The sequence below is a fragment of the Toxotes jaculatrix genome, chromosome 5 (genome assembly GCF_017976425.1).
Source record: "Toxotes jaculatrix isolate fToxJac2 chromosome 5, fToxJac2.pri, whole genome shotgun sequence".
NCBI classification, from domain to species: Eukaryota; Metazoa; Chordata; class Actinopteri; family Toxotidae; genus Toxotes; species Toxotes jaculatrix.
In genome coordinates this window covers 21,209,664-21,236,904 of record NC_054398.1, presented here as the reverse complement: position 1 = coordinate 21,236,904, position 27,241 = coordinate 21,209,664, and the positions used below count along the sequence as shown (strand labels likewise).

Below are 27,241 nucleotides of genomic sequence, written 5' to 3'. Positions count from 1 at the left end.
TGGGGCTGATAACTGCTGGTATCTTGAGTAATGAACCAACAGAAAAAAAAAGGTGTAAGGAGAGTGAAGGGAGGAGCGAGACAGAAAAGAAGAAAGGCAGGGGGGAGAGAGAGTTAGAGATAATGATAGAGAGTATTTGGCTCTTCCTGGGTATAAATAAATGAATAACCGTGATAGTAGGTCTTCAAAGGACACTGGCCAAAAGTTTACAGAACACAGTGTCCACTCTGTCCTCTGATTGCCCCCAGGGACTCAGGAGGTGGTGCGTGTGTGTGTTCTTGTGAGCGTGCATGTGCAGCCTTTGTGTAAGTGTCTATGTAAACGGTGCGCGAGTATGCGGTAGCTACATGTGTATTTATACTCGCAGTGTGCTGGCAAGAGACGGATGATGCAAGCTCTTTGTAGGGTTTCCAAACAGAAGCCATAACTTTCTCTACCTGTTGTAAGCCCTGGATTTATTGCATCACTTAGCAGCCTTAATGGCCTAATAAGCCACAAAAAAAAAGTCAATTTAGCAGCAAGTATCAGCAAGTACAGTCTGTGTGGAGCCAAATGGTTCTGCATAACTAGTGTCATCACAATAGTTTAAAAACAATGGCTCCTCAACCTACCACCCTACCTACCCTAATAATCTACGTACGTTACTTTCTATAAAGTGCTTTGGGTTAATGTAATACAAACTGGCAGGTGTCGACTGACTTGCAATACTGAAAGTGATTAATCTTGTTGAGCTTTGTAATATCTCTGGGCTGAGGTGTAAGATGGCGGGTAAGGGCCTTTCTAGCCAAGATCTTCTGTCTCCATCATGTGGATACAGGAGGGTACTGCAGCGCAGCTATTGTAGCCTTAGACATCTGTTTATGAATCTTCTTGAAAAATCCTAGTTATCAAAAAATAAATAAATAAAAACTCTGTCACACCCAAATAATTGATTTCATCTGTTCATCATCATTTCAGTAGAACTATGGCAATAAGAGCAGGTTTTATTATTGATGCAACCTTATATCTACAATAATTCTCAAGTGAATTATGAATATGGATTTGGATTTAGGTTGTTTGAGTATCAGAACACCAAAACTACTCACCATCCAGAAGAGGGTTCCAGTGGCAAAGTCTGCATATTGCTCTATGGTTGACAAGACACTGAAGATTAGACACACCAGGACCATGAGGAAGCTGTAGGGAGGGACAGAGTGTTTAGTCAGTCATCTCCACTCACCACATATCTCTCATGGTTCCAGTAACCAAATGTAACAAAACAGAAATACTTCATTATTGTCTTTAATATTCTTTTGTTTTAGGATATTTAAGTGGTTATCTTCCTAATTACTTTCAGTTTTATGTACCACATTCTGAAATAAAAAAGGATCAATCAATCAATCATTCTCTGTAGTTACAGCAATTGGTTTTGGAGCAGAGAAACTGAAACACAGGATAAAACACTTCATAAAACTACAAAGTAGAAATCTGTGGAAAACTGAGTAAATAAAAATGTTTAAGGATAAAAAAAGAAGATTAAATCATAAAACATCTAGAATTTAGATCCAGAATGGGTATAGGGGCTTATATCACTTTTTGGGTAATCATATTTTATATAGTCTGATATCACATTTATGTCTCCACAGTGTCACTTTTTACACATAAATGTACCTTTTTTTTAGAGCCTCTTTAATGATTTTGAGAGTGTGCAGGCAGTTTTCATATGAATGAAACTAATGAGACTAGATAAAAAGATATCAAAAGGCAAGATCTGTGTGCAGGGGATGGCAGCTGTCACAAAGAATGGAATCTGCTTTCTTTAAGAGTCAACTGTTGTACACAGCAGACATTTCCGCTGAATACCATTTTACTGCAGACAAACCACCTTTCTGTGAGAGACATGCAACACATATAATATTTCCTTCGAATTTAAAGAAGCAAGCTGTTTACTAGTCAGCTGTCCTACATAAATGTCAAAGTGCTTTGTCTGTTTTTCTTTTTGTCATCAATCTGCTTGTATTAACAGTTAACAGGATGTTTCCACGTCTCCTAGCAACAGTGAGACATTCCGACGAGACTGCCCATCTGTCAGTGTATATACATAGTCTACAAATATAGCCTCGTGAGTGGGACATCCACTACCAGCAAACCTACAGTGAAGTAAAAGTAAAAGTAGGGGGAGGAAGGTAAGGCTGCAACTAAGAATTATTTTGCATCATTGATTCATTTGTCGAAATATTAAATTTGCTTGTTTTCTGTTTTGTTCAGTTTTTAGTTATATACATACATTCATGTGATATAAACACTATATGATGGATACTGTACACAGTAGTGTGCATAAACATCTACATAAATAGATACAAACATACCCAAGTATAAAAGATAACCCCCCATCCTCTGCCCATATAATATTCATAAATATGTTTTCATTAGCGTAATCACCTTAAACTAAGAACCACTGTGTTTTCATCAGCTTAGAATGAGCCCTTCATATATACATAGGGAGCTGGTCATCTTCCATGGAGCCCGCTATGTTGCAAGGCCATGTTCCTACAGTAGACCAGAACAGATAAAATACACACAGAGTCTAAAGAAGGCCTTTCACATTTCTACAATACCTGAAGGCCACCGTAGGTTCTCCTACACACTTGTAAAGGGAGGGGTGAGGGGAGGGGGTATTTAGTTAGTTGCAACTGGCATCATAACTGGATAACACAAAATTTTACATACTGTTCCTTTAAGCCTTACTTGCTTACTTTGCGTTTTCTTTTGCTACTTCAGCACTCTTAGTTCAGGCTACTGTTAACTTTCACTTGGGACATTTACTAACTTAAAACTGTGTTGACTTTTTAAACTACTGCACTGGCCATTAACTTATTCATTTATTCATTCTAATGTTTTTTTTAAAAGAGGCTCATGGGGGGCTTTGCTGGGTCTTTCCTGACCCTACAGGACTAAGAGCAGAATCAGTTGTGAGTGTTTTCACCATGCCAGAAATAATCCCTGAAACACATCTTTTAAGTGCTTTTACATGACACACCATGAGTGTTTGCATGCACCACCATCACGATCGAGCTCACTTTCAAAACACAGCAGAGGGTGAATTATGATGCTGCGTACTACAAGCTGGATTACATGCCATATGCTGGAGGGGTTATGTAAGTGTCTGTTGTTTATTATTGTTCAGGGAGCATACAAAATAAAGCATAAATGTATATATTACAGCGGAAAGGAAAGACTTGTAAAATGCTGATTTCACAGGGCTACCACACTGGATCTGTACTTTCTTAATTGAGTATATGCAAAAAAGAAAAAATTTACTAAATCAGACACCCATTTGAAGCATACAGGTATATTAGACACCCATATGATCCAGTTAATTTAAGGAAAAAGGGTAGAGGGTGTGCTGTGCTTAAAAGATCTTGCTCATTTCTGGTCTGTCAGGTGGTAGAATGAGCGTAGGACAGATGATGGGGTGACGGAGGGTAAGACTCCCAAAGGAGGATTCCCTTTACACACAGACTATGACACATTGGCCAGATGGGACAGTGATTTTACCCTATGTGGATTACTTCTCAAACACACACACACACACACACAGACACACAGGAGCACAATGTTCTGAGTGTATTCCTGGACCTATAAGGAAGCCAGTCATCAACATGAGGGTGAGCTGAGGTGACATCATCCCCTCCAATTTAGTACAGTGTCATGTACGTGCCATTTTGACTGGGGTGACCAGGGTGAGGCACAGAGACTCAACCCAGAGTGATAGTGAGGATGTTATTTTGGTTTGGCATTACTGGACAGCATGTCTTATGCTGGCCTAAAACTCTGAAATCAGCCAGTCACATCTTGGGATGCTGGAGTGCCACCCGGGGTAGCCAATGAGATTTCATGGTTAGACACGCCCTTAGTGTAGTGTCCTCAACATATGGGACTGAAGGATTTGAGATGTGTATGACAACTAAAAACTAGGCTTAGAGCCAATCCAATCCTCTGTGGAGTGTACATTTTAACTAAAAGCAAATCATTCAACACCCAGAGCACCATGTAAAGTCAAACAAGAACAGGATGGGTCACCCAGAATGAGGTATGTATATGCTAGTTGTATTGAAGGAGTCTTACTGCTCAATTTAAAGTTTAGATTTCTAAAATAAAGACTGAATAAGAAGTCAAGAAATTAATAATTTGAAACTCAATTGCTTTTGTGTACATCAGCTCACATTCGTCTGCAAGATTCTACACTACAACATTAATGAATGACTGCTTTTATAAGTATTGCTACTGAACACAAAGACCACAGTGAAGACTGAAGTGTGGTATTTGCCTGTGTTTTCCCCTTCTTGAGTGACTTACTTGTCTTGTGAGACAACAGTTGTAAAGAAAAGTATGCGTAAATAAACCATCTATAGTCAACTAATGTGAACAAAAAGAAAGCAAAATTCATCCGAACACTTTCATCGGCTGATCAACTATTGGCCGTTTCACACATCAGCCTCAGTGACTCATTAAGACATCAGCTGATCAACCATAAGTCAACTACAGCAGTAACCTCCAAAGATTTTCATACAAGTGTGCAGTGCTAACCTTTGTCACCTTTGTCAACAGACAACAGACAATATACAGTCAAACTGTATATCGATTTGCCAAATGTTCTGCTGGCTATAAATAAATAAATTAATGAAAATATTGTATAAAAAAAAAAATTACTGATATTCTTAATTCTCAGTGGAAATCAACTCCACAAAAAGCAGATACAGTGCGTACTGACCACACATGAACCAATCACAAAGGGCAAATATCAAAATCATTGCCACTATGACATGTATTTTGCTGTGGCAAGATGGGCCATTGTACATTCACTGATCTGATGTGTGCAGCAACTGGCCAATGGCAACAACAATTTGTTATCCGTTGTTGCTAGGCTCTCAGGCAGTAGCATTGCCAGCCTTTTGGGAGAAAGGAGACCAGACAGAGGGAGCAGGTTAAGACGAGGGCAGGTAAAGTCAACTCAAAACCCATTTCCCTTGTGTTGAAATGAGATAATCTTATTAGAGTAAGCATAAATATGATGTCATAGCCATGTAGGTCATTGACAATGTCATGTAATCTGTGTTTTTTTCCTTTAGCGCATGGGACTATGGCATTTGTTTTGTTTTGGAGGGATAACAGTGCTCTACAATATCCCTGTTATTCCAAATACTGTACCAGCAGTGGGATAAATGTCACAATTCACTTGACAGACCATTCAGCACAAGCCTCCAGCCAATTATGTATTTAATGTAGGAGTCTGCATATCATAAAGTTTACTGGTGCACATTAGGCATGTCTCAAGCAGATCAGCAGGATCAGGATCAGGCTAATCACAAGATTTTTTTTCATATTGAACATATAGAGCCCAACTCATTTTTAGGTACTGTGAGTTTGAGAAAATCAAATCTGTCATACTTGTAGTTGGCATTGCTTCAAGTTTGCCACCAATGTCTCTTGACATATAAAAAATTCCCAAAATTAAACAAAACAATATAAAGCATACAGCCCTAATGAAAACTACTACCATACCCTTGAGTGCATTGTTTTAAGGTGGTGTGCTAAGTCAGGCTGTCTACAGGTAGTAGCTAGACCATGTGATTTAGCATTTTCCTAATGTCATATCCTAAAGCATTCTGAACTGACACCCTGGAGAGGTTTGCTGCAGACAGGACTGGGTCACTCACAAACATTAGCCAACCTTATTTAGCCAGGCCAAAACCCCTGGGATCTGATTAAAACAAAACAGCTGGGGCTTTAGTGAGTATTACTGACTGCAGATCTGCCCAGATTCACTAAAGTAAGTACAACGCAGAGCCACACCAAACCCTCTACTCAATCAACTATGAAACTGAGGCAATATAAGCTTAGGAAGCATCACCTAAATACAGACAGCAGGGACAGTGTGATTTCAAAAGTGTGGGTGACAAGAATGGGACATGTTCACTTTTGCAGATTAATCCATTCACATTAATATATTGAGAATGCAATAACACTTTCTACGCTGTGCCCACACCACAGACACACATACAAAATAATCACTTGACAGTAAAAAATGAAAAATAAAGAAAGGAAATCCTCATGTTTGAGAAATGTTTAAGCTCAACTAATCAATTCATCAACTAATCATTGATGTTCTAACCTTAAATTCTCTTCATCTCATTCAACTCAGCAGTAGGGGTGGGCGATATGGCAAAAATATCACATCACAATTTTTTAATGGTAAAATCATGATCACGATTTTATCACAGTTCATTTTTACAGTGAAGTTAATTTAGAACCAAACTGTTTTCTTTGTAAAAACTTAGCCCTAAAGATAAAAAAGTCACATCTCTCCACCGTTTGCTACTTCTCTCATATGGCGTGCTTTTATCAAAGGCTTGTGTTATAGTTGGTTGTTTCTGTGTAATGTCTTTAGCCGTTACCACTGGCTGATGCATGGTTGGCCTCGCTGCTTGGCTCTCAGTAAATTGTTTCGGATGCTGCCTCTTCAGGTGCTTAAAGAGGTTCGTTGTGTTTGCGCTTTGTCGTTTGGAGAAAACCCAAACCAGTTCCATACGCAGTGTTGGGGAGTAACGGAATACATGTAACGGCGTTACTTATTCAGAGTACAAATCATGAGTAACTGTATTCCATTACAGTTACAGTTTAAAAAGATAGTATTCAGAATAGAGTTACATTGTTGAAATCCATGGATTACGTGACGATACTTCTCTGTTTCACGAGTTTATATTTATTCTCTAAATGAACGAAGGGAACCCGATGCGTTTCCCAGAAGCCCCAGCTCCACGAAAACAAATAAACGAGCTATTTGCCTGATCGGTCGATCAGCACTGCTCGTACTTCGCCATGATTGGTTGGTCATGTTTACGTGAAGCGGGCTGTTGCCCAAGGAAAAAAAAACTTTTCGTGCGTCTGTGCGCAAGAATATAGCTGCAATTAATAGGATGTGCCCTATAGACGATAATACGATCTCTCTCCTCTGGCAGATCGTCAACACTTTCTAATCCTTCACGATCTAATATCGTCATATCGCACACCCCTGCTCAGCAGTGGACATCAGGTTGTTTTATTATAAATCTGTTGAACTGTCTGGCAGGTCACAACATTCTCTATCCCTACCCAAACATACCTTTGACATTCCTCTAAACTTCTTCTGACTGTTTGATAACTTCATCCATGTAATGTAAACAGTATGTAAATAATCAATTAATTTAACAACCAAGGTATCCACATTGTATCTGCTTAAGCTAAGCTACATTTGGCTGGTGCCGCATTTTTACCAGAGAGCTATGGCTAGCTCAGGTGTGCTAGGATGCAGAGAGCTGAGGGAATACAGTAAATAGTATTATATCCCTACATTTGATTAAGTCACTCTTTTATGTAGCTGAGTGTATGAATGAAGGCAAGTCAAGTCTTATCCAAGCAAACCCATCAAGTCCTCCATCAAACAACTGAAACATACCCAACATTACCAAGCATACGTTCAAAACAACCAGGCCTCACAAGGCCATTAGCATGCTAGCCAGCACTACTCAGGAAACAGTGCAGTTTATGCTAAATAACCACTGCTATTTAGCATAAATAGCATGCTAACTGAAAAGTGCAATATGCTAACTAGCAATTGCTATTTAGCATGTTGCACTTCTGAGTTAGCATGCTGATCAGCACTATTCAGGAAACAGTGTTATTTATGCTAACTAGCAACTGCTAGTATAATTCTCCAAGGCCAATATTACCACAAAACTAAAAACAAAGGTTACACAATTCCACAATCAGCTTATACAAAGACTACATTTTGTGCTAGGAAAAGTTTTTCTCACAATCCGACAGTGTTTTCAGTTTTCAATGTAAGCCCCAGCTCAGTCTTGCAAACCAGCAAACAACCAACCTCAACAGCATCTTAAATATAACTCCAGAGTTACGATCTTACATCCACTTACCTTCACCAAAATCACTCACTTTCCTCTCAGCCAAAGCCTGACACTAAGGCACCAGGTGTAGTGTCGGCCATTTTTTTTTTTACTGCAGTTACAGATGTCTAAAGTTCCGCCTTCAAATAGTGACCCAAAGCCCCGCCCAGTTTCCCAGTCAATCTCTCTCTAGCAGTGATGAGTTTTCTCTGTTTCTTTTATTCGCTGAGAAAAAAAAATACAGAAACACATTCCTGCATTCTCATATCCACAATTTAAGCGAGAATGGGTACTAGCTTGATGGACAGTCTTAGCCAAGGGCATAAATCAGATCTGATCTTATCACATTTCCATTTAAACTTGTCTCTTTTGTAAAGTTTGTATAAAATGTATGTTTTACAGTAAAGCGGTTTGTTTATGTTGGCAATGCTAAGCCTATGCTGCTGTAGGACTGCTCAGTTTACAGGTGATACCACTGCTATGGCTTCTCATATAACATCTTAGCCAAATGTCTGGCCCAGTATCCACCTGTGTCAAATCAAAGTATAAATTTTGTACATACTGTCTGCATATTTGTGCTCTCATTATAAATCGGTTCCATGTGAATTTGGACACTTAAATTCACTTAAATTATGTTTACATATTTGTGAAACACTGAGATTTCTCTTAATGTTTGGGCTAAACACCTCTCCATTCTGTAGCTGCTTCATAGACATGACATGAAAAAAAGAGCTTGTGACTTTGACAAGCACAAACTTCAAGCCAAAAGCATGCAAATTATCCTGGACATAATTGCTAGCTCTTTACTGAGCCCCCTCCCCTTCCCATCCATGGAAGAGCTTAGGGTGGATTACACCACATCAGCCACCAGCCACAAACATGGATATTCCATCCTGGCTTAGCTATCATCTTGTCCACCAAATACTTGGAAAATAGATGTAAATCTCCTTACAGGTTGGAGGGCAAGATGAATGAAAAGGTTAAGAGGGGTATCAGGCAACAGTAGCAGTGTCATTCATAACCAGCATCTTCAACAAATATATGTCATATTCAGCATCAGTAACATGCATTACCAAAGGGTAATACCCTAAGCTTCTCGGTTAAATTCAGTTGTTTACACACCATTGTAAAGAACACAGTTACAACAGGGGCAACGGTTTAAAAACCTGTTCAAATATCAAACCACCATTCAAAGGCCAGGACATTGTAGGGATGGTTGGGTCAGTTTTAAACAACCTGGCCTACTCGACCCTGAGACACACCTGAGTCAACTTAGTCAAATGATTGTGCTGTTGGATCAATTAGTCATGTTAGGAAGGAGTAAAATAAAAACATTTTTTCAGACTGCAACAATTAGTTAAGTGGCAGCAAAATAATCTGTAATTATTTTGATATTTAATAATTTAAATAATCTTTTTATATAAAAATGGGAAAATGCTGCATTCAGCCTCTCAAATATAAACATTTCCTGCTTTCTCTGTTTTATATCATATCAAACATAATATCTTTGAGGTTTAGAGTATTGGCGGGACAAAACAAGATAAGTGAGGACATCATCTCTGACCCTACTAAGTGAGAAATAATAGCATCGCTGGCAAGTTGATGAACATGAGTGTATGTGTAGCTGACAGGCATGTCTTTGGTGGCAAGATGCTGGCAAAAATGTTCCATTTGATTTTAAATGTTGGACGTGCCATTTTGAAGTTAAAGTCTCCAACTGCAGAAGAAAATTGCATTAAAAAGATATTTCCCAGAGCACATCAGTTACTACTGAGAAATGGAAGTGACCCTCACAGTACACTTCATTCTTTCAGTAATCTCTTGTAAGCAGATATCCAACAAGAGGTTTCCTTTCTGCCCTTTCCACATAGATGGAGGGGAAAGCCTGGAAGCTGGGGATTCACTATAGCCATTTCAATAATCTGCCCAGATATAAAAATACACAACAAAACCAAGTATTCCAGACAACATCTGGCCCACTGTGTTTTCACGAGGATAAACAGGTGCTATGCTTTCTCCACGGCACACTGCTGGTGGTATAATGACGTTATTGTGAAAATGACCTTTACCAGATAATAACATTTGGATTACAAACACACATAATTTAAAAAAAGGGTTGTTTTTAACAGCCAGATCCTTGAGCTCTTGTTTTCTTGCCTGTTTTAGCTTAAACATTTTTGTCACAAATGTACTTAGAGGTTTTCTTCTGTATCGCAACACGATGTAAGAAACCGATGTTAGACATGGAGGATAAGAGGACCGAGAGGTATGGTTGTAATCTGCTTGCAGTCTGAGAAGGGCATTTGGTAATCATGAGGACATAAATGTTTATTCCCTTTGGTTATGTAAAAGACTCAGAGGGAGTGGCCCAAACGTGAAGGGGATCGTTGCCCCAGGTTGTCTGCGTGCTGGTGAGTCTGCATGCCATTGCATAAGACTCTTTTCGGACACATGTCCACAAATGCTGTGCTGAGTCAAAGGGATATATACCCACTCTCACAAACTCTGTCGTCATTAGCGTGGAATGTGCTTGTATGTTTTTCTTTCTGTCTGCCTGCTCTGGGATTGGACAAATGTGACATTTAATATACTTAGTGCATTTCATTAAATATAGTTTAAATGAACTATTCAGTGTTTTTTTTTTTTTGTTACCATCGAGAGGATAGAGAATTGTCCTTGAGGACCACGAATTAAAGTCGGCAACGGAAACTGAAACTGTGTCTACTTAAGTTTCATTCAATTATTTACTTTTTAATCACTTATCTGAGATTTAATCCTTCATTAAATAATTATGATGATTTCTGTACAGCACTTTATCTAAAGTTTAAAATATCACAATAAAATGTTTTAAAGCATTTTAAAGGCTACATATTCCCTGTCTGTCCAACAACTTGAGTTTTAACCATGTCAAGGTAATCACAAAAACACATGAAAGAGTTATATCTGTTTGGGTTTAAAATAATTTTTAGTGGGTTTTGCTCCTTACAAGAAATAGAAATTACTGAATATTAGTACAACCTATCATCTTTCAGCAACTTCTATTTTTTATAATCTATAAAATCATCTGCATATACACCAACTTTCAAATCTGTCACATCTATAAACTACAACAGAAAGGCCTACTTCAAGGACATATGTTCAACATCCATATATCCAATACACTTATAGTATGTACACATTGTACATGATTTCCTCTGTGTCAAATGTCTGCAATTCTGCAGATGCTGTGTGTTATCCTATTATGGTACCTGTTGATTGGACAGATGTTCTGAAACAGCCAGATGGAGTGCTGACGGGTGCATTTTCGGACATATAAGCCTTTATGAGCCCATGTGTTTGTGTATTTTCCTTCACTGTATGCTGCAGTCCAACCATATTTTTCTGTATATGTGTGATGTTAGCTGCATGCCTGCGTCTACATACAAACTGTGCTGTGTATGCTGAAATTGGTGGCAGTTGGGGAACCGCTGATGATCCTGGCTTCAGCACAATAAAGGCAGTGATGAATAAAGCAACCACCTGTGTGTGTGTGTGTGTTTGTGTGTGCGTGTGTGTCATCCTAATGTAGAGCAGACCTATTAGGGCTGTCGTGAGTGCTGCATACGGCCCTTTATGCGTCCCTTCTCCCCTGCCAATCTCTAAAGAGGACAAGAGAATAGATGGCCAACAGCGATAGCCATCGACAAGTAAGAGTTACTTAAAGGAGTGTCAGCAGGGATCAGTCAGAAGGGTTTAATATTAAATGAAGGACGGGCTCAGGTTCTCTTTCCTCTGTGAGGGGAGAACATTAGAGCCTCAATTACTGCTGGGATGGATTATTAGCAATGCAAGGTACACAAAACACACAAACATATGGAGAATCTCTGCAGTGTTTCCATTCATTTCACACAGACAGAGCTGAAAAGTGGTGGATGTACCCTCTATTTAAAATGCCTGCTATAGACATTAGCCTTAGTCGTTTAAATGATTAAATCAACTAAGCTGAAGTACCTTCTTGGCCAGAGGTGCCTAAGTGCTGAGTCATGACCCAAGAGTGAGATACTGTGTACCATGCTGTGAACATGTAGGCAGAAAAAGGAATGATGACCATGCACTATATGTCTCATCCTTACAATATTTCTTGGACACAGACACGTTGATAATTTGCGGGACCACTGGCCACTCACAACTTGAATTTCTGAGATTCCCAGAAGATTTTAAACTTTTGTGGCTTTAAAGTTCATCCTTAACTGTAATTTATGAGAAAATATATTTTTTACATGTGACGGCAGTGGAGGTGTTTCTGCATACAAAAACGCAAATGTGAACAGGATGTAAAAAGACGTCAAAGTTGAACTTGTGCTCTTGCAAAAGGTCACACAACTGCAAGCCTTATTTGGAAAGCATTATTACATAAAGAACAACTCAAAAATTAAGTTTAAACATTTTCTGTTACTAGTGATTACAGTCAGTCCCATATGTACCTACACAATAAGGGTTGGACATAAATACTTATAGGATAATAATTAGGCAGCTGCTTTGGATAAAACCTCACGGAAACATACTACTCAGGTGTATTGGCTGCTGTGGTGTTTTCACATGCCAGAAGGTCTTTATACAGTATGTGATTTGTTGTTTCATTCATAGGGTTTATATATAAAAGGATTTTACTTAAAACCCATCAGTGAGTGACCTTGACGAAAGTCATTTGACCAAATGTGTTGGAGTCCTTTGGCCCTCAGGACATGAATAAGATTATTTACTGCACTGTCCAGGGCCCAGGTGTCCTTAGACACAACATGGTATATGGAATCCGCCTCTCAGCTAATTAATGGTGCGGTTTAGCATGCATGTGTAACTATAGCAGCAGCAGCAACAATGATCCTCCCAACACCCTTTCAAAGTGAGTTAGTAACAGGGTTGGCTGTTGTATTAGTGTGTTTTTACTGAGCACAAACCAAATGTATATAGTGTAACCATGAGGAAAATTAAATTATTATATTATAAATTACAGTCCAGTGTGGCTGTAGGGGTGAAACACAAAAAAGAATTCCTTAAAACACAGATCTTTTTAGCATTCAGACTGCCATTACCCCAAAACAGAGTAAAAATTAACTTCTTTCTAAAAAAAAAAAAAAAAGAAAATCTCTTTTGACCCATTCTATGATTCAGCTGAATGTAAACAGAGTTCAGTAGAGGCCTTTCAACTGAACTTCTATTATTATCATTCATATTTTCATCTAATCTGGTCTAAATCCATGGGCTCAGGGCTTACTATGACATCTGGGACTAAATTGTGGGATACTTCAGAGATCATGGAAGATCCTTTAGTCACATGTTAGCGGGTAGTCTTGGCCATGAAATTTATTTCTAAGAGTTTTGTTTGTATTTTTGCAAAAAGGTAACTGCTACAGTGCATTATTGTTCCCCATGAATTAAAATGCACTTGCTAGCCATGAATAAATTGATAGGATGAAATTTATGAGATTTCTGTGTTTTTATAATTTTTTTCAACTATTTATTTAACATATTTACACTTTATCTTCATCTTTATCTTTATTTATTTTCCATAATATTTGAATAAAGTGAAATGAAACACTAAACTTTATGTGTCTAACACCAAAACACATTCCCCTACCCAAAGTATGCAGTGTGGTCTTCTCCAATCATTACACCATGCTAAAACCCTCTAGCTTTATCACAGTCCAAGCATATAAACACCAACAAAGGAAAGAGTGTTCTTAAGTGACAGTCAAGAACAAAATGATTCAAGTAAGTTATGTTTTAACTGTGGGTCAGTGTGCTCCTCTAGTAGGTCAGGTTAGCAACATCAAGAAGGCAGTTCCATGTTTCATGCATGAGGTTGCTGATTTGTTGACTGTAAGGAAGAGCAGAAAAGGCCAAGCTCATCAAGGCCAGAGGTGTGGTTGACCAGATCACACTGACCTGCTTCTGTTGGGCTATCTTAAAACAACCGCAGACAGCCAGCAGGCCACAGACACCTCTCCTTTTGTTACTGGGAACCAGAACCTAATACTGGAAGGAGCTGCACAAGATGTAATTAAGAAGAGAGGGACTGGAGACACCACACAGGCGACTTGTGTCGCCTTAGTCAGACACTCAACTTGTCTGTTTGCTGAATTTTTAACTGCTTTTAGCACTGATATAAATGTTAAGCCTCATCATGATTAGATTTATTTAGTTTCCCAAAGTTTGTACATACCAGATACATTTCACAAAGGTTCCTGTTGCTCTTTTAATGAAGTGCTGAAGACTTTATTTTGCATTGTGTTCAGGGAGATTGTTTTCCACGAGTTTCCTGAGTTTCTTTACTTTAATTCAATGTCTATGCTCATCTGTAAGGATGTCTACTCATTCCGCACTGTTGCCAAACTGACCTGAAGTCTGTATTGAAATGAGTATGCACAGAACCAGACAGGTACTCACACAAGGAAGTGGTAGAGGAAGCATTTCAGTCCAGCAGGTCTCTCTAGGAAGTTGTAAACATCCCCCTGCATGCTAGTCTTGATGTAAGGGCTCTGGAAATCCTTTTGATGATGATGCAGCCAGCTCGAACGAGGAAGAGGTGGCGGGACAGAGGTGATAGAGGGCTGGCTGTGTATCATCTGCAGCGCTGGGTCCTTTGTATCTGCTGGCGGACAGCAGGGAATGCCTGATCCATTATTCACCGCTGCGGGGTCCAGTTCCAGTGAAACAGGAGAGTAGTGGCTTCTGTCAGGTGCAGGAGCCCGTAGAGCAGTACTAGTGGTTGTAGTAGTGCCAGTGGAGGCTGCAAGATCAGCATCTATCTCCTGGTCCAAGCTGAGGCTGAGGCTCGTGCTGGCATATCCATTGGGACTGCAACCTATGAAGGAGCTCCCCAGCCTGTTGCCATAGTCGCGCTGCACGTGGCACGTCATGTGGAAGGAGCGTGCCCGCCTTTCCCCCATGATGCCCTGTGGGATGGTCCAGTTCAGAGAGGGTCAAGGGAGACTTCAAAGTCCTGGGAAGCTCTGGAGGTTATGACCAAGGGTAGAAGGGTAGAGCCCAGCAGGGTAAGACACCTAGCTAGGCATGGCTAGCTACCCGCAGCAGACAAGACCACTCTCTGCTGAGCTGCATGTGTGTCCATACCTGCAGTGGAAGAAGTGACATGAGTCATGGAGATAGTATGACTAAAAGTAAGCCTTCCCCTCTACTAGCAATGACCTTGTTAATTTAACATCTGTCATGAAAAACACCAGCTGTGGACTCTGTAAAGCTTAGTGTGCCGACCCACCACCACTCTGCTTTTATACAAATAAATCTGTTATGTTTTCAACCTGCATTTCTTTTCAAGATTATTTTTACAGCTAAAAAAAAAAGTGTCTCCAAACAATTCTGAAAGTTTTTATGTGCTTGAAGCAGTAAATGGGTGAAAATGATCAAAAAACACATTCAAAGGTTGAGAGTTTTGAGATTGTGAGATTGACTGGAAGTGACTGGCTATCTTTATGTGAACAATCTTAATGGAGAAAAATGAATACTTTGTGGTTTCCTCATAAATATCTGGCTCTGTAAGAATAGCAGAAAAAAATATTCTCACTTCACAAATGTCATCAAGTAAGAATCTGGCAGATACTAAAGGTGGTTCCCTTCAGCATGTCACTTTTGAACTGAAGCCATATGTGGATCAGAGACCAGTTGTGCTTAGGTCACTGATGCTAATTAGGGCTTTTCATTGTGTAACAGTCCTACTTCTGGCTCTAAGATATATCTGCAAATGTAGAGAACCATGGCAGGTTTTTGAAGTTAAAAAAAGAGAAGGAAAAAAAGAGGAGATTGCCTTTTCTTAGAAATCTTAGTGACATTTCTGTGAACTTCTGCAAATGGTTATGGGCTATTACACTGTGACTTGTGACCTGCGAATTTAATAAAAGCGTAACAGCTACGTAATATTCCCAGAACAGAATCATATGGAGGTTAATGTGGCAGTCACAGGTCAACACACAAGTCCATTTCCGCCAGCTTTCCCTCTCTGATGACTTTCCATTGTAACAACAGCATCTTGTTTCAGCAGCAATAAATGTCAAAACCTGCCTAGTTTCACATCTAGGTCGGTAAAAAAAAACAAATGCACAGAATGCACCCTGCTAACATTTAGAGAAAATAATCCAGCATGTTTACCAGCCTACAACAAATTTTAAGCCACTACAGATATAATATGACCTTCAAGAAACATGTCACATCACAGCAGCTTAATCAACATGCAACCCGACAAAAATTAGACTGATTAAAGCCATGGATAGTTGCAGCCATGTGAACGACTGTTTTGCAGATTGTCTTTCACTTATTTCAAAGTTTTTTTTGGCCTTACAGTTACAGTCTTTAAAGTTAAAGTCAAGCACATTATTTAAGGACACAAATTCAAGCGTCAACAAAAAACACTGCATGTTGATGAGCCTAAACTGTCAAAGTCGCCACTGTTTGCCTTTGAAAATAGGTGTAAGGACATTAATTATGTGAGTCCAAGTGATTAATAGCTATTACTAGCTTCACCAATTAAATTTATAAAGCCAATAACAGGAGAAGATGTACAGTAGATGTAGAGAAGCAGGACGTTTACTGTCCAATTTGTGCAAAGGGAGCTGCAAATCAGGAAATCATCCTAAATATTGTGTGTAATATAAATTTATCATGTCTGCAAATGGTAATGAATCTTTAACTAAGACTGGACAGCATGAAAATTTGAAAACAAAACTTTCCATCTGCCCCTTTTTCTGTCGGACTTATATTCAGTAAATTAGTGTATCAAATGTAAGTAGGTTGCTCAGTATCTTCTCTGGAAAGAAACTGAACCAGGTAGTGTGATAGATGGCCGGATGCTGCCTAAGTGGATCGGAAAAAGTCTCATCGGACAAGTGAGGTAGGCTAATTGGAGGCAGCCACCCTCGTCCATATCTGTCCTCAACTGTGGATGAACTGATGACAAGAACCACATGTGCTGCTGTCTCCCTGTAGATAGAGTTTCTACCTTTAAAACTACACAGTCATGAGACACACAATGAACTGTCAGACATGCATAGGCTGCAGTGGGACTCTACAGTTACAGAGTATTGTGTGACTTTCCGTTAAATTGAACCGACCCTGGCATGGGACCCATAACACAAACTAAATGACCTCATGTGGGTTAAAATAAATTAAGAACATTGCGATTCTGTTCCCTAAAATAATAATAATAAGAAGAAGAAGAATTTTCCTCTTTTCATCAGCTGAACTTAACTCAGTCAAAAAAAAAAAAGGTTAGGGTCTGTTTAATGAAGCTGCATCATCAAGCAAATGTTAAGTCAATATTTGCATCATTTAATGCTGAACGCTACTGTTGGCAGCTGAGACCTTAAAGAATTAAACAACAAAATCATGTGTCAAAATAATGTGTCAAATCTTACCTTTTACTCCAAAAACACATCTCAAGTTGTTATCGGCGGCAAATAATAATGTAATTATCTCTGAAGCCAGGCAACAAGTTCGTCTGTTTTTGCTTTTTATGAAAACAAGATCCGGTTATAAATAAACTTCATTACATAAGTCAGAGATTATCTTCCAGCGCTCGAAAACATAGCTAACATCGAAAAAACAGTGAAAGCACAAGTCTTCAATCGGCTGCCTCCTGCAGGACCTGTCCCTTTGAAGTGCATCGCAGCTTGTGCCTAGACACATGGTGCGTTCAAGGGTTAGGGAAAAGTTTGTAATCACCTCGTGAGCGAACAAAGTGGTACCCTGGAACCTTTCTATTATTACCAAGTACTCAGGATGCAAAATTAGATAGTAGTACCGTACTGAACCAGCTAATGTTCGACCTTTTTGGTTGAAACAAAACTTTATTTAGGAATACGTGCACTAACAAGTGCTGTTTACAATTAGGTGTCTCTCACCAAGAAGCCTGTACACTATGGCAAATGTTTGTTTAGCAAATAAATTACAACCATATGTTGGCAATTATGGTAATGAATGGCAGCAAATTAATTAGTGATAATAGTGGTATAATGGAGGTAAATTAAAAAAAACAACAACACTAATTACACTACATTATTTGCCTGATGTGGCAAATAATGTGGTGTAATCTGTTTGCCTAATGTGCTTTTCTCACTGCTAATACAAGGGCCCCAAAAGCCTGTGATTTATGGAGTCAGCTGTACACAGTAGCCCATAAGCACCATGATTTGATTGTTATTTTTACAGCAATTTGAAATACTAAGGTTCAATATTAAACAATGTGAGGCCTGCGTTGTTGTTTTACTTCATACTGAATAAAACTGTGTTTAATCGAATTACTGTGCAGCCATTGATAGAACACCTGGGGCCAGGCAACAGGTGAAGGCCTGCATCCACGGGCCTGCAGCTATTTTTTTGGTTCCCACTAACAGGTTAATCCAGCCGTTCACTCTGGCATCGCTTCTTCAAACTGTTTCTGTGCATGTGTAATGGTACAACATGAGCACCATGATGAGCATGAAGTTAAGCAGATAAACAAAATCTGCTTCATATACAGTTGTCCTTTAATGTACTTATAACAGTAAACAAAACCAATTAGTTTTAGCCCCACCTGAAATCATCTGTTAGCTTGTTTTTGTACACGCTGGCTTCTGGTCAGCAACAACAACACAAACAAACAAACAAATAAACAAACACGTAGAACTTCTTTGCAAACTTACCCCACATGCAGACTCTTCTCTTTTCATGCCACTGGTGCAGTTCCTGCCATTTTTACCTTTATAAATATCTACACTCACGTCCAACATTCCCGCCACTGCTTCAAATGTAGTGAACTCAGTCGGCTAGGCTAATGAGCCTGCTGTTGGTGCAGCAACAACGCACACATTTGAAGTGTGTTGAAACCGGTTTCCGAAGACAAGCCCTTACTTATGTCTCGCTCGTACTTTACGGTAGGAGTGTTTTCATGTGGTATGTCCACAGGGCAATGCTTGTTTGCAACAAAGCAGGACTTTACGAGGGTAAGTGAACGCACCACATGTTTCAAAAAGCAGCAGCTGGCGGAGGGACAGCCGCTGGTCACACGTGGATACAGATAATGCACCAGTGTAAATACAGACGAAAAAGGGTTGTTGTCATTGATTCTTCACCAGAATACTTACTATTCTTCTTCTCTATTAATTATTCTTTATTTCAGCCTGAATGATATCCCATCATGCATCATGAGCTGCATGTGTGGAATAACCCCAGGGGGCCTCTACTCACTGTAACTTATGTTTACATTATATCCCCTTGTTCTGGTTGAAATGATTAGTTGAGTAATCTATTAGCTGACTTTTTAAAAGAACAAAACATTAAAAAAAAAAAAAAAAAACTTTTCAAGCTTCCCAAGTGTGCATCTTTGCTGTTTTCACAGTCTCCTGTGACAGTGAACTCAGCATGTTTGCGTTTGTATTTCACTGTAGGTCCCTATTTTAAGAAATCTGATATTCTGCTCTTATTTTGCATTATATTGCGTCCAGTGATGATGTATTGTCCTGTTATGTGGGCACAAAGGCAAATTCCTAACAATCTTGAACTCAGTCTTGAATCGAAATAAAATAATTGTTGGTTGCAGCCAAGGATGTCTCTGATATGCAATAACACGAATTTATTTACAATTCACAGAAGCGTAATCAACATGCAGAGAACTCATGGCTTAAATCCTGACATGAGATGGGCAATTGAGGCCCGATATTGTAGATATTGTACTTCAGTGGTGCAAATGTGTCTCTAATTTTCACTTTATCAACTCGGGGGGGGGCTGGAGGTCCGGGACCCCTGTGCAGATTCCCGCTTTGCTAGGTTGGTATTCCCTCCTTAATGAGCTGTTATTTCACACCTGTGTTCACCTGTAGGAGGCACTAAACACTCACTCTGCGCCGTGTTAAACCCTTCGCTACTCTCACTATTTGTCCCCTCGCTGGGTTCCGTAGTCACTGGGAAAACATGGCTTCACACACAGGGAAGGTTTTTCTGTGGTTAGGTCGAATAAATGTTCCTGCTCTTGGACTTAATAAATCAGTGAGCAGGGTCACATACGCGACGGATTTGTCCACAAATGTTTATACTGAGAAAAACGGTGAGGAAAAAAACAGCATTTTACGCTGATTCAGAAGAACCGCATCTGCACGCTAAGCTAACAGTTTGAAATGCTCATGTCCTCTGACAGTGATGCTGTCAGTAGAAGTATGTTACTACTACATTATAATGTAGTAGTACAGAAGTACATAGACAGATGCGCAGTCTCTAGAGGAGAGATACAAGCTAAGCTACATCATGTCTAAGAACAAGTGTATTGTTGGAAAATACAATTACAAACAAAATAAATATAGCAAAATAGGATTTGTGTAGTTAAAGTGTCCTTTGTCATTGGGCAGCAGTGTTAGGAGAATGAAATTATATGCGGTTGCCACATTTATGTTGGACATTTTTGTATTTAAAAAATGTGTATTTATATAAATGTGGTTAAACTTGATATATTATTGGTTTTCAGCTGCTCCTGACAGAGGCGGCAGAGGCAGAAGACCCAAGAGAGAAGTAAGTGCTGTATTTGTGTTTTTTTCCCAAGACTGAATATAACAAGGTCCACGCATTCTGATGGAACAGAAAATTGCTTAAAAAACTCTTATGAAATTACTGGCACAAATAATAATGGTAGACATTAAGGAAGCTGTCATGGTGCCACAAACAATGGCAGGAGATTTTGCCATTGATAAAGCTTTCTTTGTCATCTGTGCTTTGGGGTATCAGGCGGGGGAGCCAAGGACAGAAAAAATGCCAGTGGATCAGGACTGGACTGCAGTTTATCCAGTAGCAACCCCCTTTAGACCGAATTCTGTCCCCCTGCCTGTGAGGATGGGCTACCCTGTGAACCGAGGTATTCCACCAGAGAAGACGGGCAACCTGGAGCTAATCAAGGTCAGACCACATAACATACATTGGACCATAGGATGTAGATTAATGGTGAACAGGTAGTCTTGGTTGCAGTTTTAGATATTAAAGGAGAGACAAGAATAACAGGTGATTACTTGCTCAAACAGCAATAATAAATATCCACTAAGTAGTAGTATCCACCAGAGAGATAAATAAGGACTACAAATGCTTTCCCATTAGCCACTGAATTAAGTTGGTCTATTTGTACATGGTTTAAAGTGATTAAGATCTCCTGCAAACTAAGTTTAGCCACATACAGTCGACTGTGAGCTGAATGTGTATATCTTAGCATTCAGCTCCTAGTATTCGTTTTGACCGGCTCAGTTAATTGTAGCAGGCCAGTGCTCTTGCAGCAATGATGAAGTGCTTTTTGCTCTGCTGCACGGCTCTGATGACCCTGTCTGTGTGCCCGGATTACTGAGCTGCTGTGTCCACACACCAGCTGCTCCATCTGGACTCGAGCCACTGGCAGATCTACTACTTTCACCCGCCACAGCTGGAACTCTGCCGTGCACCCTAACAGTACTGATCTCAATCTCTCGCCCTGCCATGACCGACTAAACTGCTGTGAATGTGTACATTTACTTGCATGAAATAGATGTCATGTTAATATAAAGTGGGCGAGGCCACTTTGAGCTCAGTGTATGTGACTTTTTGAAGCGTAACTCCCAGATGTTGCTGTATATTTTTGTGTTTTTGTAATATGAGCTGTTCTGCATTTGAACACTCACGTAACCTCTCGCTCATAATCTCTTTCAGATACCAAACTTTTTGCATTTGACACCTGCAGCAATCAAGAGACACTGTGAAGCTCTGAAACGTAAGTTCTTCATTTAATTCTAAAGCAAAAAGTGTTTTCTTATTTTGTGACTTTGCTCAGCAGCAATTGTGATATAATCGTGTTTACCTTAAAAAAATACATAGGCTTATTTAGTTTGTGTAAAATGTCTCTCTCTCTGCCATCAGCATTCTGTACAGAGTGGCCGTCTGCCTTGGACACTGATGCCAAATGTGACGAGCTCTTCCCCATTAAAGTAGAAAGCACAGACTACGTGTCTGCTGGCCCATCTGTCAGAAACCCTGCAGCCCGTGTTGTTCAGCTAAGAGTGAGTTTCCCTGTTATACTTTCTTTTTTTTTTTTTTTTTGCTTATTGATGATGATAATCTCTCAGTGTATAGAAAGTTAAGTGTGGAGAAACCTGACATGTAAAATGAGTTTAGAGATTTACGAGGATGCATAATCACTGGCTGACATCATGTTTCTCTGACCTATCTAAAGAGACGCTCATTGTCCACTGACCTCAAACCTAAGAAATTATGCTGTCAAGTCTACAGAGATTAGTCCTAGAGAATTATTTTTACACACGAGCATGTGCTGAGGCTTTGTTGTTGGCCTTGTTGTAACAGTAACAAAACATTTTGTCATTGACATATTTGTTGAGACATTTTAATATTCCTCTTAATCCCCCCCCACCACTAATCCTTCGATGGGCAGCACTCCCCATAGGCCAAAGCCATACATGTAAACAAGTAAAAGCATGCAGCCTCCACAGTCCATAAAAAGAATATACGCACTCAAGATCCATCTAACAACTTAGACAAAGTTAACAAATACAGCTCTATAGCTGGTCCGTTGAAAATATAACAATGTAACAGACCTTAAAAAAAAAAGTAATTAATTTAAATTCAGATTATCCACATTAGTCATTGTTTTTCAGTTGCACAGGATAATACAGGCGTCAGAACAAAGAAAACTTTTCTTAGTTGCTCATCTGGCTGAACTATGGCAAAGCTTCAGCTTTCTTTTATACTATGCTGCCTATATTGTTTTCCATACGTGAATAATAACAATAATAATAATACTGTTTTTGTTTCTTCTATCTTGGTTACACTCATTTATCATAAATAGGCTTTCTGGCTCTGAAACATGTCGAAATGAAATGCTGCCTTAAATCCCAGATACTCAGGAATTTAAACTGTCATTGACACATTTGTAAAAGGTGGAAATGTGTCATTTTTTACCATTAATCACCAGCCATCTGCTCCACTGACACATTGGTTGAGATTATATCAGAAAGGTAGGAATTATTCTGAAAATAATCCCAGTGGGTTAGACAGGAAGATACATTGGCGAGCTAATCTCAGACTGTTAGAGTCAGAGTCCATAATATGTGGACCAAGCCCCCAATTTTCACTTTAAAAAAATTGATTCAATGTTTGAATGAAGAACATACACTGTAGGGTTGTCTTCAGTTATTAAGATGTTCATTTAGACAGAGTGAAAGTAGTGAGGGAGACTGAGGAAGATCCTGGAAATAAAATCTGCAGCAGGGATTGATCTGGAAACACATGAGGTTCAGGAGGCAACAGACTTTAACACTTTCCTGTCTCTGTGCAGCCACCTGAAAGCGATTTCACCTTTGTGTTGCCAGTGCATAAAGCTTGGTACACGGAGCACATGCACAAATGTACCTCGTATCATCTATAAATGTTTTTTTTTTTGTTGTGTAAATTATGTAAGTCAGAGCCATGAAAAACGCTGCAATCAAGGAATAATCTCTGTTGTTTTCATCTCTGCAAGGGGCTTAGAGGTTATTTTGGGCCATAGCATAAAATGCTGTGATTTCATCTGTAAAAGTATAGTATTTTAATCAACACAGTCAAAGCTCTGTACAGGTAAAAATACATTGTTCTTTGTTTGCGTATTTAAAGAGATAGGGATACATCCAAGAGAGACAGTTCAGAATTAAATCACTTCTGCGTAAATCTTTTTTTCTTTGTGCGTTTCTGTGCTCATTATTTATGATAACCTTGTGTGGTGTTGTTGCCCACACAGGTGAAGCTGTCCAGTTTGAATCTGGATGACCATGCACGCAAGAAATTGCTCAAACTTGCTGGAGACAGATACTGCAAAGATTCTGATGTCCTCACCCTCACAACTAACAGGTAAACACAGCTTCCTTAGGGCTCAATATACCTAAGAATAAAGTGAGGATGTTAAAAACAAACGTCCTTGAATCTCATCCTTTTTCTCTTTTCCTCCATCTCTCTACCAGCTGCCCTCTGAGAAAACAGAATTATGACTACGCCATGTACCTGCTAACTGTCCTTTACCATGAGTCTTGGGTGAGTAGGAAATATTTGTTTTGTTCTCCGATCTCTCTGCTCAACCAGTTTCTGTGTTGACTGAAGGTCAAGCAAACAGACACATGAGCTGAGAGTGACTGGAGAGGGCGAAATAAACCCCTCAACAAAACATAAGAAGCAGCAATGATCGAAGAGATTAATCAACTATTAACAAAATGCCAGTTAAGTCTAAACGTCAGACTGTTTCAGCCAAGCCATTCAAGGATCCATCTTCAGCCCATAACTTAACCTAACCAGCTCTACCAGGGGATAGCTGAGCCACCTGTGCCTGTTCTCAGTCCACGCTCATCACAGGTCTCCTGTGACTCTGGCCTTTTCCTCAGTCTCTCTTTTTGTTTACTGACCTTTTGTCTTCTTTCAGCAAGTATCCATTCATTTAAAGGCCGGTTGCTCTCTGGCTTTACATGTACTAATGACCCGCTGTCACCTTCCTTCAGTGTGTTTACCCTTTTTTGCGATCAGATGCATGATAATGGCTGATCTCCTGATGCATTGAGTAGTGTAAGTCACTCTGTTGCCATAGGTTTCATGGTCAAGCTGTAATCTTACAGGGTGGTGTTAGCGTTGGTGCACTTTCTCATCTTTTTAAGGAAATTGGAAAATTCTGTGAAATATTTTTATTCCTTCAGCCTCGACTTTGGTGACATTTACATCCTGCTAGCACCATAGAACGGTTCCTTTTACCAGGGGAATTCTTGTCCATCTTGCTCTGTGATCTGAGAGACTAAGCCCATTAGGGAGGTATCAGACTTGAATGGGCAGAAGGATGGCAAACAGCAGCATTGTCCAGTTGACATTTCCCCACAGATGAGGAGAAAACAGGCTCCCCTATCAGGTGTTGACCTTGATACTCATTTGCATTAAGCCAACCATGCCACATCTGGGATGCCTGCCACCAGGTCACCAGCCGAGGCACTGATCACATGACTTTGCAGCCAGTCACATATAAGAAAATGACTTCCCCTATTGTGCAACCTGTGCCTTTAGGAGCTTTTCCCGTCATGGCTTAGTCACATTAAAAGAAAATCTCTCAGCTGGGAAAGGTGTCCGAGCCAGGAGGTAGAACACTGGCTACTGCCCTTTTGGACACACAATGGAAGGCACAGTGCTTGTCCAGCAGGCTTGTGGAAAGCTGTGAGAGTGGCGTAGCGTTCAGGTCGTAACGCTAGCCCACAAAGAGACCAATTGTTTGCAGCCACTGAGGTGATTTTATCTCCCCACTCAGGGAGACAGACCTTCCCTGCTAATTCCAGTGTGTGCAAATCCAGGCCAGCACTGGGGCAAAGAGCTCAAAGCTGCCTCCAACATGGAAGGAAGTGTATCGCTAGAGGCACTCCATCTGCTTTTGTGCCTCTGTGCTCAACACCTGTCCCTTCCCTAGCTAAAAATATAAATGCTATATGGCAGGTACATAAACTCAATTGAGAAAACAGGTGGCCATTTGTCTACTGGAAAGTTATCAGGTGTCTGTTGACCAAACTACTTAGTGGTGGATACATTTCCCTTATAAAATCAAACATTATAACCTCAGCGTATGAGGATAATCTACAGATCCTTCATTTCATCACGGCACACTGCAAATGTTTTGATCTGAAACTAAAACTACTCAGTTTAGTAGCTCTTCATTAATTCAGAAGAAGCTACTGATCGGTTCCCAAGGATCTAGTGCTCTTCACTCACTAAGGCCTGGACTTGATCCAGACGGGATGTTATGTGGATCAGATATGTATAGCGGTAATGATGGTCATTAACCTCAAACACCTGGAGAGCAGTAGAACTGAGGCTCTGTCGTTGCCTTGCTTTAAGCTGCTGCACAATGGAGCCTATTGTTCTCCAGGGAATGTGATGACAGCAAGACAGGCAGTGGACAGAGCTCTACATATGGAGAAATACTATCTCTGTGAGAGGAGCATCAAAGAAGGGGTGAGGGGTGACCAAGGACCCTCATATTTTATATCTGTCGCTGTGCTGTGTTCCAAACCAGAGGCCTAGCATGAACTTCAAAAGAGTACTATAAATGTACTTTTTAATATATTTTGTTGCTGAAAATATGTAATATAATGTGACATAATTGCTGTATGTAACAAAACGTACACAGTTCAACTCTGACGCTACAGACAGCCCTGTTTTCTGTAAAGTTGGGTAAATTTTCCATAGGCGTGTAAAGAAAACAGATGTTCTGTTTTTCTCATTCTTCAGAAAACAGAAGCCTGGGAGGCTGAGAAGACTGTGGCAGACATGGAGGAATACAGCTGGGAGGACAGCCCGTCCCAAAAGAGTATCTTGGATACGCTAGTACGCATGAAAGTGGCCGGGGAAGGAGAAGGCGAGGACGTGCGAGAGCAGCTACTGGGAAGAAGCGAGGTGCAGGAGTATAAGGACTCGGTCGTGAGGCTGAAGAATGAAGGAGAGAGCGAGAGCACCATACTTCAGTACAAAGAGGCTGTCAAGAAAGTACTCAGCCTGTGATACAGCTTCATGTACAAATGTATTTACAGGTATACAGTGACCAAGGGCAACAGGGACCTGTAATAGGATCTACAAAAACATTTAAAACACAACAACCAGCAACACAAGCAAGAGATTACTGTAGATAATTACTATTCCAGTATACGTCAGGTTATTACAGCCTCACTGGTCACAGGCATGATGCTGTCTTTCAAACGAAAATAAAAGTCTGATGTGTGCTATTGCTAATGAGCCTTCTGTCTTTGAATTTTGAAGCTTTTATGTAATAAAGGCCCCATTCAGTCAGTTCCTAGCCCAACTTGAGCGCCCATCCCACCCTCGTCTCTATCGGGTCGAAGAGCGGGACTCTGGTGAAAGGATGCTTTTAGCAGCAGGCGGCTGAAAAGCACCTCGCCTTTCTTTAAGAGTTTTGGTCTGTGGTCCGTGCACTCTTAGGTCAGAAGAAACCCAATGCACTGACATGTGCTCAGCTGTGGGAAGGTTAAATACTGAAGGCCACAAGGCAAAAGGCAGTCCTCCTTCAGCCCCACTTTGCTGACAGTCTGAACAGCCCTTGAATTGTAGCAGTTTTTTTTTTTTTTTTTTTTTGCTTGGAAGCACCCAAGTCCCACTGAAGACCAGTTTAAGCAACTGGCAAATGTCCTTTAAGTTTGGTATCAACATCAGGTCAAACTCACTGAAGTACATCAAACCATAAGTCAGCCAAATGCACATCATATCGTCTTTCTGGAGGCTGTGGTCAAATGCATTGGCTGAACTTGGGTCTCGTGTCA

At 40.0% G+C, this 27,241-nt stretch overlaps 2 protein-coding genes across 2 annotated transcripts in view; one reads left to right on the top strand and one right to left on the bottom strand.

Moving 5' to 3' along the window:
- kcnq1.2 (potassium voltage-gated channel, KQT-like subfamily, member 1.2) overlaps positions 1–17,447 on the bottom strand; it is a 153,897-nt gene extending 136,450 nt beyond the window's left edge. Inside the window, exons 1-3 of the mRNA XM_041038396.1 lie at positions 17,333–17,447; positions 14,352–15,038; positions 1,086–1,176 (exon numbers count right to left, since the gene is read on the bottom strand). Coding sequence (XP_040894330.1) covers positions 1,086–1,176; positions 14,352–14,854 — 594 coding nt within the window. The 5' untranslated portion in view covers positions 14,855–15,038; positions 17,333–17,447. The remainder of the gene's footprint in view (positions 1–1,085; positions 1,177–14,351; positions 15,039–17,332) is intronic.
- A 2,410-nt stretch (positions 17,448–19,857) lies between these two features.
- Positions 19,858–27,046, top strand: mrps35 (mitochondrial ribosomal protein S35). The gene is made up of 8 exons (XM_041039360.1): positions 19,858–19,998; positions 20,413–20,456; positions 20,670–20,837; positions 21,612–21,672; positions 21,819–21,958; positions 23,689–23,798; positions 23,909–23,978; positions 26,199–27,046. The coding sequence occupies exons 1-8, from the start codon at positions 19,866–19,868 to the stop codon at positions 26,466–26,468; spliced, it is 996 nt and encodes a 331-aa protein (XP_040895294.1). The 5' UTR covers positions 19,858–19,865; the 3' UTR covers positions 26,469–27,046.
- The last annotated feature ends 195 nt before the right edge of the window (positions 27,047–27,241 follow it).

Bases quoted from the DNA above. Each gene is read 5' to 3' on its own strand.
- mrps35 (XM_041039360.1), top strand. From the start codon at position 19,866: ATGGCTTCACACACAGGGAAGGTTTTTCTGTGGTTAGGTCGAATAAAT. The intron at 19,999-20,412 runs GTGAGGAAAAAA...ATTGGTTTTCAG, and splicing joins TGTTTATACTGAGAAAAACG to CTGCTCCTGACAGAGGCGGC. The intron at 20,457-20,669 runs GTAAGTGCTGTA...TTGGGGTATCAG, and splicing joins GCAGAAGACCCAAGAGAGAA to GCGGGGGAGCCAAGGACAGA.